The sequence below is a fragment of the Cucurbita moschata genome, unplaced genomic scaffold (assembly GCF_002738365.1).
Source record: "Cucurbita moschata cultivar Rifu unplaced genomic scaffold, Cmos_1.0 Cmo_Scf00036, whole genome shotgun sequence".
Lineage (NCBI taxonomy): Eukaryota > Viridiplantae > Streptophyta > Magnoliopsida > Cucurbitales > Cucurbitaceae > Cucurbita > Cucurbita moschata.
In genome coordinates, this window is record NW_019268552.1 from 701,588 (window position 1) to 712,150 (window position 10,563).

General features: G+C 31.5%; 1 protein-coding gene across 1 annotated transcript; it reads left to right on the forward strand.

The window, feature by feature from the left end:
* Nucleotides 1-4,058: 4,058 nt before the first annotated feature.
* LOC111431671 (probable inactive poly [ADP-ribose] polymerase SRO5) lies at nt 4,059-6,739 on the forward strand. Its single transcript, XM_023068377.1, has 4 exons — nt 4,059-5,028; nt 5,128-5,509; nt 5,592-5,687; nt 6,225-6,739. The coding sequence occupies exons 1-4, from the start codon at nt 4,460-4,462 to the stop codon at nt 6,294-6,296; spliced, it is 1,119 nt and encodes a 372-aa protein (XP_022924145.1). The 5' UTR covers nt 4,059-4,459; the 3' UTR covers nt 6,297-6,739.
* Nucleotides 6,740-10,563: the final 3,824 nt, after the last annotated feature.

Consider the following 10,563-nt stretch of genomic DNA (forward strand, 5'->3'; position numbering starts at 1 on the left):
TTTTTTTTTTTTTTTTTTTTTTTTTTTTTTTTTTTTTTTTGTTAAGACTCTGTTGAACTGAACCAGGTTATACCCATCACATAGGCCCAATACCTTCAGCCCATTTCATTCAAAAGCAAGAAGGAAAGCCCAAGTCCAGCACAATGCAACAAACCCATTACATAGGCCCATTTCATTCAAAAGCAAGAAGGAAAGCCCAAGTCCAGCACCATGCAAAAAGCCCATTACATAGACCCAATATCTTCGGCCCGTTTCATTCAAAAGCAATAATGAAAGCCCAAGTCCAGCACGATGCAAAAAACCCATTACACAGGCCCAATATCCTTCGGCCCATTTCATTCAAAAGCAAGAAGGAAAGCCCAAGTCCAGCACCATGCAAAAAGCCCATTATATAGACCCAATATCTTCGGCCCGTTTCATTCAAAAGCAATAATGAAAGCCCAAGTCCAGCACGATGCAAAAAACCCATTACACAGGCCCAATATCTTTCGGCCCATTTCATTCCAAAGCAAGAAGGAAAGCCCAAGTCCAGCACCATGCAAAAAACCCCATTACATAGGCCCAATATCCTTCGGCCCATTTCATTCCAAAGCAAGAAGGAAAGCCCAAGTCCATCACGATGCAAAAAGCCCATTACATTGGCCCAATATCTTCGGCCCATTTCATTCGAAAAGCAAGAATGAAAGCCCAAGTCCATCACAATGCAAAAAAACCCATTACAGAGGCCCAATATCCTTCGGCCCATTTCTTTAAATTTTAAATAATAAAGTAAAATAAAATAAACTAGATAAATAAAATTCACAATTTTGTTTCTATATATTTTATTTTATTAAACTTTTTTAGTTGATTTATATATCATCAACCCACTATATGTTTCGCATGATACGACCAAAACATGAATATGAACTGTACTTTTTAAAGTTGAAAAAAGATTCGAACTTTTAATTTTTAAAGAATTTTTTTAGTTAAACACACGATCGTTTGACAAATCAATATTCAGCAAAAAAAAAAAAAAAAGTTCTATTCATTTTCTTAACTACGAAGGTGAGAGAATTCAAAACAAAACGATTCAATAAAATAATTAAAAAAAGATATATAAAAACAATCTTTTAAAGTACACTTTATCTTTATAAATTATAATCCCGTATCATAAAAACAAAAATTAAATACAAATATCAATCAGAAAAAAAAAATATATCACTAAAAAACGTGCTAACAATCAATAGCGACAACTAAAATTGAGCTACAATTAGGTTTATAATAAATAAATAAATTTTATTTATAATTAGTCAGCAAAATATTTATTAAGAAAATGCATTATTTTTCTAGCCTTTTGAAAAATATATCTAAATATTCTAACATTTAATAGAGCCATGAAATTCAAAGCACGCGTTTGGTAAGAAAAGCTTAGGGGAGGGACCAAAAAATAAAAATAAAAATAAAAATAAAAATAAATAAAAAAAATTCAAAGTTAAGAAAGCGAATAATGTGAATAAATTAATTTTCCTTTTTATTTTTTAAAAACAATATTCCTTTTCCCAAGTGGAAATTGAGTCACTCCGAAAGCTTTGATGAATGCTCCAAGAAGGTATATATATATATATATATATATATATATATTTTAATTCATGTTTATCAAATTTTTATTTAGAATATTCGAGATATTTAAGGATTATTTTCATGTTCCGAAAATAAATATAACTCTATTTCCTTTCAAAATTAGAATAAGCTTAGCTCAACAATTTAATTATACAATTATAATCAATAAAAGTTACCCAACATGTGTATTAATTAATATGAATAATAAAGGTGTTATTTATGATATATAGTATTTATTTGTTTATTCATAATGGGTTGTTAAATAATAATACTTATTTCACAAGTAATATCATAAATGGTAGTTTCTTTGTCTCCAAGGCATCGTACCTCATTTTGGTCGACTATACATCCAATTCCCCAAATTAACCTTCCACAAAAGAATAATTTCAACTTGATATATACACTAAATTATATTTTAATTCATGCACGTGCACGCTCAAATTTACAAAGATCACCTTATGATGTTCGAGATTCATTGAATCGAGAGATATAAAATCTGCTTTGTCTATTATGGGAGGCTCAAATATAAGACAGGTCTTCTTGTAACTCTCCTTACCCAAGATTTAGACTCCATATTTGGCAGACGTTCTCCTATATCTCTTACGACATGGAGTGAAGACAGCTATTCGCACAAACCAACATAGATTTTTTTAGCTTATTTTGTTATCACTTACATGGTTTACAAGTTTTTATAAGTTCGTCCGACGTGAAAGATTCTAATTTTTATGGTAGGAAGGGGGAATTATTTACAAATCCATCTACAAGTTTTATTTAAGGAAGTAATAGGAATTGTTATTAATTTATTATTATTACTAAGATAAATAATAAGAGCCCAATAATTTAATGAAAAAAATGTGGTTACCAACTTTCCCAACCTTTCTCTTTTATTATTATTTTTAGAATTTTAAATTTATATCTAAAAAGTTACTGAAACTTTTAATATATAAATACAAAATTAAAATTAAAAGTATTATTTAAATCTAAGGTATTTAAAATTTAATTAAATAATTATTAAAACTATTTACATGCGTGATAGATTTGAACTCAAATTGTAATTATAAAGAATAATTGGATTTAACCACAGTGGATAAGAATTAAAAAGATGGAACTTTGACACGTGGCAAGGGTATAAAGGTAATTGCGTAAGCATCAGAAAATTCGAGAAAAGAAAAAAAGAAAAAAAAATATCTACTGAGTTTCGGAATTGCCACTTCTCTGGCACGGGCTTTTAAAAAAAAAATCTGATGGGTTGAAGAAAAACTGGTAGCGCACCGCCATCAGAATCCTCTGAAACCGTCCAATTTCTTCTTATAACTGCCAATCTGCTCTTCCTTATCCTCTTCTCCAAGTTATGATCAGCTGTTGAGATATATTATTTATGGAATATATCTTAGATATTATATCTTAATATTCTTCCATTTATGAATTGATTTAGAGTATATTTGATTTTATTCTAGTATTTAATTATTTTATATTTTCCTCATTTGTACTGGCTTGTATCCTATTTAAAGGATATCAATATCAATGATAATACACACCTTCCCAATTATATTTTCTATCTCATTCTTAACATGGTATCAGAGCACCGATCTTGATATTCTAATATCAAAGCACCGATCGTGGTATTCCTAATACCCCCTTGGACTCAGAGTCCAAGGGGAGTATTAAACCTAAAGCCAAACCCTAACCATCAGTGAAGTCTTTATCATCGTCAATCATCCAATATCAAGAATACGTTATAAGCATCTTCAAATTTCTCACCAAGCTCTAAGGTGACATATTCAAGATGTTCGTATTTTCTTTCACAGCCTCTCAAGTGATCCAAAACACCGATCTTGGTGTCATTATCCACTAAAGCATTTATGCATGGACCAACAAGTGATCAGGGAGGATATTCACTTGTTCCAAATCAAATTAAATGGACAAGTTATCAATCCTCGAGTCAATCATTGCGGTCTATTTCTGAGTCTTGCATCTTTCTTGAAAATTCAATAATTTCTTGAAAGTCTAAAAATGCAAACCGATCAAAGGCGGCCTACTTCTGAGTCTTGCATCTTTCTTGAAAATTCAATAATTTCTTGAAAGTCTAAAAATGCAAACCAATCAAAGGCGGTCTATTTTTTGACAGATATTTTCATTACTGGGAAGACAAGAGTGAAAGACCATTTGGGTGTTATTGACCTACCGTAAAGACAAGTTAAAGACAAGTTGGACGTGATTAACATACACTCTCCAACTTGAGGGGAGTGTTGAGATATATTATTTATGGAATATATCCTAGATATTATATCTTAATATTCTTCCATTTATGAATTGATTTAGAGTATATTTGATTTTATTCTAGTATTTAATTATTTTATATTTTCCTCATTTGTACTGGCTTGTATCCTATTTAAAGGATATCAATATCAATGATAATACACACCTTCCCAATTATATTTTCTATCTCATTCTTAACATCAGCCCTTCTTATTCTCATTCTTCTCCCACTCTCATCTTATTGCATTCAAATTCAGTATCCCTTTTGAGTAACCAGTTTGCAGATTCATACGTACCCGTTTTGTTTCTTGACTGTTAAGTTTTTTTTGTTCACCGACTTCGGATTGGCGGCGATGGGTTTCTTTTCTTCTCCTAAAAGATTACTGGGTTCTATTTAGTTTTTCGATCTTCCTCTGTTTTTGTGATTTTCTTTCTTGAATTGGGTTCTGGGTTTGTTTGATTTTCGTTTTATATTTCAGTAATTTGGCGATTCGAACCGTCATTGATTGGCGGTGATCGTTTTCGGATTCTATATAGCCCAGTTTGATATCTGGGTTCTTTGTTTAGTACTCTGTTTTCTTGTTCGTTGTGTCTGTAATCGATGGAGAACATTCAGGATCAATGTCGGTTACAGTTTCAGCTATTTGGAAGCGATCACCGTCTTGAAAATGGAGTTGAGCCTTTAATGGCTTCCAAGACATCGGGAAACCATGATTTCTCCGATGACGGAGATTTTAACGGTCCCGATCAGGAGTCGGTGGTTTCGGATTCTGAAAGCGGAATTTCAGGGCCGAGTGTGGAGCAATTGGAATGGCGCAATGGGGATTTGGTTAAACTTGTGGAACAAGACAAGATTTACGACCTAATCGAGAGAAGATTCGTTAATGGTTTGGGAATACTTGGTCCGCAAACCACGGTCTCGGCTGTTTACAAGAATAGCCACTCGACTCATATTGGGCAAGCCCGATTGCACGCCTTTCAGATTTACTCGCAAGCAATAGCGAAGAAAAATGGGGGTAATGCCAATGTCCAGTACGCTTGGTTGGGTGCTTCTAAGGATCAAATCAATAACATTCTCGGCTATGGCTTTGCCCATTGCAACAAGCCCGAGAGTTCGCAGTTTCTTGGCCGTGGCGTTTATCTATCCCCTGATGCTCTTCCTCTAGAAAGGTCAGAATTAAACTCAATATCTACAATTTTGTTCTTCCCTGTTTTTTCAAACTGTGAATTCTTAACCCCATTTGATTGATTGTTTGTTCAAATTTTCAGCCTGGAAGATACTGTTGTTGATGAAGATGGCTTACGGCATCTATTGCTCTGCCGTGTCATATTGGGGAAAACAGAGCTTGTTCATCCTGGTTCTAGACAGAATCATCCAAGTTCTGAAGCGTTTGATTCTGGCGTTGATGATCTCTTTGCACCAAGGAAATACATAGTTTGGAGCACACACATGAACACACACATCTTGCCTGAGTATCTAATCAGTTTTAGAACTCCTCCTCCTCCTCCTCCTCGATCGAAGGAGGCTAAACAGCCTTCGAGAATGCCAACCTCCCCTTGGATGCCATTCCCAGCTCTGATATCTGTTCTCTCTAACTTTTTACCTTCTCCAGAAATTGCCATGATCAGCAAGTATCACAAAGAGCACAGGGTAATGTAAAATTTGATCCCTTATGTTTGTTTATGTAGGCTGTTCTTGTTGTATCTCATTTTGTTCATGTTCTGAATTGTAGGATCATAAGATATCGAGGCATGAGCTGATCAAGCGAGTGAGGCAGATAGCGGGGGACAAGCTGTTGATACATGTAATCAAATCATTCAGGGCGCAGGTATTCAATTCCTTTCTTTTCCTTTGTACCTTTGCTTTGGAATTTGCTGATATGCCAATGGAATATGAAAAGAAGGGCAAACTAGTTGTTGATTTTGATATCATAATAGCAAAAGGCTGGGCTATAACTTTTGCATGCTTACCTGCTAAGCTATGTAGAATCTCTACTTTTGCTTGTAGAAAGGCTTCATCGATCACTTCTTATTGGCATATATATTTGTTAAGGGGTTGATCATGAGTTTATAAGTAAGGAATACTATCTCCATTAGTACGACGCCTTTTGAGCAAACTAAAAGCAAAACTACGAGAACCAATGCTCAAAGTGGATAATATCATACTATTGTGGAGAGTCGTGATTCCTAACAATGGATTGATCGTTTCTTACTTTTTAGACATTGAAGTTCTTTCTCGCTAGTTCTTCCTTTCGTAACTGTGAATTTTCGATGTGGGTCTTGAAAAGAAACGAATCCCATATGGGGAAGTTATTTGTGGATTCCATGGACCATGAAAAAGGGCTTGACCATTTTTGTTCGTGCAGCAAAGTAGAAATGAAGCAAGAAATGGACAGAGAGCGGCAGGGAGTGTAGAGTCACCAATCTTGTTGGAGTAGTTGGATTTGGAACTTGTTGCAGTGTCTGTTCCGTTACAATGGAGAGACGGGAGCACGAGCGAAGAAGAATAAGAAGAAGACGGGAATTCGAGGAGGAATACAGAGTTATAAAGCGAAATGTATTGGCTGAAACTAAGATGTATCTTGGAAACCATACTGTACAGAAAAAGCTTTTGTTTACAAATGGAAGATGTAGCAGCAACATTATCAGCAAAATCTTATCATTGTTACTTTAGAAACTAAGTAAACGTGCTTGTACTTGTGCTTGATGACGACGACCTTGGAGATGAATATGGTCTTTATGGAGGGGATAAGGGCTCAGCCTTTGCACTTAAACTTGGACCTCTGCCTAAAATGATGCTTGATCTTGTTCTTATTATATGATACAGAGTTAGTTGTAGCTTGTGACTAGTAAATTTATGAAATGTGATTGCAAACCGACCCATAATCTATCTATCGGTCGTATTCTCTAGTGAAAAACAATAGCTTTGTTTGCTATAAGGCTTGGGTTTTACGGTGATCAATATAGATGTAATTAAAAGGGAAGAAAGAGCGGAGATGTGAGATCCCCACTTATTTACTAGTTGTGGTTTGACAGTGTTAGATTGAATGGCACAATGACCTATATGAGTCACGACCTTATTTATAGATGTGTATAATGAAGATTACATTCCAAATCTATGATTTGATAAACCATGAAATCATAGATTTGGTAAAAAACTAGTAAATCCTAGATTATCTTAGTATATACAGATATGATTTATTTTACGTTTAACAGACAGAAGGTCGGAAGGTTCATGCTTGAGCTCTTATGGAAGGTTGGCGGTGGGCTCTTACAAAAAGTCGGTATAACGGAATAGTAATTAACACGTACTTTTTTCCATTAAATCATGGTACGAAAGAGCGTATAATCCACTCGAGAAAATGATGAAGGCCAATGGAACACATGCCATTGTCTCATTTTCAATGCCCTGTCCTATGCTTGTCTCCACTTCCCTTTGTATTGCCACTCTCGTTTTTTTCTCATTTATTATTTTCCCATATTTTACTCTTCACACCATAAAAATATTATTCTCTATATTATATATTATATACAAAAACTCGTAATGATTATACTATTTGAACGTTGAGGATTTGATTATTCAATTTTAAAATTTAAAGATTAAATTATCATAAATTTAAAATTATAATTTATTGTTTATTGTGGGTCGTGAAAAAGAAAAATAAAGATCCAAATGGGATAAATGCAATACTAAAGTGTGTGGCCCAAAACCCTTTTTTTTTTCTTCTAAAAAGAATTATAGGCCATTGACTTTCTTTCCAAAAACCACCAAATTTCTTTTTTTTTTTTTTACTAGTTGACTTTACAAATGTCAATATATCCAAACAAATTGTCGATGAATTATTCCATTTTTCTCTTTTTTAATTCATAGCATTCAATTTGTGAGCACTGTTTTTGTTTGGGAAAAATATTGAAATTATTATATGTTTGACAACTTTATTGATTCTTTAATTCTATTTATTTGTAAATCAATTAAGTTGTCCTCCAATGCAAATATATATTTAAAAATATTCAAAAATCATTTTCCCACGAACAACACCCACTTCTAATAATTATTAAGAATTTTTGGATTAAAAGGTCATGGATTCGAATTTTTTACCTAATAAAAAAAAAAATAAACAGAGTGTTAAAAAAATTAGTTAACCGAAAAACCGTGACAATTGAGTTCAATAAATCAAAATTTTATAAAGTTCATGAATTTCTGTCAAACTCCAATTCACTGTTAATTTTAAAATAGACAATCTTACCTACAGTTATATACACCTATTTATTTTATTTTTATTTTTATTTGATTTTACAATTATTTTTTTTATTATTTATTCTCCAATTTTCCAAAATATACATTAATCTAGTTGCTAAATTTAATTAAATATGAAAATAAATAAATAAATATTTTATTTTTAGAATCTTAATTTTATTCAATTGAATTTTAGATCAGAAGTTTGTCAATCTAATCCAATTCACCAATACTCTGCATAAATTAAAATTAGATAATAAGTACACTTAAATTGCACTACAATTATTTTTTATTTTTTATTTTTTTTTATTTTTTGGTGCACCTACTTATCCTTATTCACAAATTATGTGACAAAAATCTTTGCGATTAATTAATCAATATACAAAACCTTATGTTATAGCATTCATGCCCAATGTCTAATCATTATGAACAAGACTCTAGGAAAGGAATATATATATATATATATAAAAAGAACTCGTAAATTTTAATTAACAATAGGTTTTAAGTAATATTTGTAATTATAAAATTTGGGAAGATTTCAAATAGAAAAAGCCTCGAATCCAATGTTGGGTTGGATCCAGTTATGACGTTTTTAGACCCAATTTAATTGTATGGTCTGAAAATTTTCAACCCACACAATCCTTATTTAAAAAATCAACTCAACCCACCCAACCATACATTTTTTCAGTTGGATCGGTTTTGATTGTTCGAGATATTTATTCAAATTTTTATTTTTAATAAACATAAACGAGTAGTTTGTAAGACATATATTTATTCATTTTCAAACATTTTATTAAAATTTGTAATTCAATTTTAACGGAAAGATATTAAAAATTATTTTTAAGAATAGTTAGAAAATAAATAGTAAAAGAAATTATGAAATTAAAAACACCTTAAAAATAATAACTTCATGAATTAATTTAATCCATAAAATTTTCATTTATTTGAATCCAACTCAAATCAAGTTTGGTTTGGTTGAACGAACTTTTTGAACTCATAAATTTGAATAATTAATATTATTATTTCACGGAGATGTTAGGTAAATTTACTCTTTGTAATTATTATGGATCATAAAATAAAAAAGAAATGATGAAATATGAGTAGGAAGGCGAATTAAGTTTGCTTGCAAAATAATGACAAAAAAAAATTTATTAATTGTAGTAATAATGATTTATTATAATTCCATTGCAAAAACTTGTGAATAAAGATTTCATCAATTTTCTTTTTTTTTATTCGGATTAGATTCATAAAGTGACTATGAAGAGCGTGACAGCAACTCAACCTCGAGATAATTTTCTTTAATTATTTATAAAGTTGATTAATTAATTAATTAAAAAAAAGAATAAAAAAATAGAGAATAAGAAGGTTTAGGCCATATATATTCTTATATTATATTAAAGCCACCGACATTGATCCTTCCTTTTTTTTCAACTGATTAATGATTTTTTTAAAGAAAAAAAAGCATATCCTAAATTCAATTTTATTAAATTTTATTTAATTATCCTATGTTCATTAATTTTAATAAATTTAAGCTGTCACGTAATTAAATTAAATAACGACCTAATTAATGTACAGAAATTAACAAAATTATAAGAATTAAATTAAAAGTGTAGTTTAACCCAAATTTATTTTTGGAAATTGTAAGGTTTATTTCTTCTGGATCACATTATTATAAAGCGAAAGAAGAGGAGAAAGAAATAAATAAATAACTTTATTGTTCGTTTTTGCTCTTTTACTTTTGTGAGAATAATGAGAGGGAAATAAATTGTCAAGTCATTTTCAGTAAACGACGTCGTAGTCGAGCTAATGAGGCAAAGGGACGTGATACGGTTACGTATATACACTTTGAAGCTTAAAACTTTACACATGTCAACTAGAGAATGGAGGACAGTGATATATTACCTCACCTACCAAGTTACTTTAGCCCAACTTGATGTCTTTCTGGCTGCACACGAGCTCTCCTCGGTCTTGTTTTCCAATTTCAACGCCCCATAAGGTTCCCTTGATATTGAAATTTCGCTCGTATTTTAGTGTTTTCTCCCGTATGAACCAAAAGGGCAAAATTGGAATTTCACATTAGAATTCTAGTAGGTTCATATAAATTTTAAAATATTTGATAAATCAAAGAACTTACCGGACACAAAATTGAAAACATAATACTTATTGAACACAAACTAGAAAGTTTAGGAAGTGAATAAAAGTATCCGTGCTTCATGTTTTGTTCTCGAATCACTTATATGGACAAGAATGGAGTGAAACATTAGCGTGGGTTCACAAATTCACACCTTTGGTTAATTTGGCTTGATGGAGAGACAATCTAGTGTTTTTCAGCGTGCATATGACTCTCTTCCTTTTTGTTTATGACATCGACACTCCTTTTAATAACATCCACTAATTTGGGTGAGTGAGAGGTTTTTTTTTTTTTTTTTTTTTTTTTTTTTTTTTTTTTTTTTTTTTTTTTTTTTTTT

Bases quoted from the DNA above. Each gene is read 5' to 3' on its own strand.
- LOC111431671 (XM_023068377.1), top strand. From the start codon at position 4,460: ATGGAGAACATTCAGGATCAATGTCGGTTACAGTTTCAGCTATTTGGA. The intron at 5,029-5,127 runs GTCAGAATTAAA...TCAAATTTTCAG, and splicing joins GATGCTCTTCCTCTAGAAAG to CCTGGAAGATACTGTTGTTG. The intron at 5,688-6,224 runs GTATTCAATTCC...TTGTTCGTGCAG, and splicing joins TCAAATCATTCAGGGCGCAG to CAAAGTAGAAATGAAGCAAG.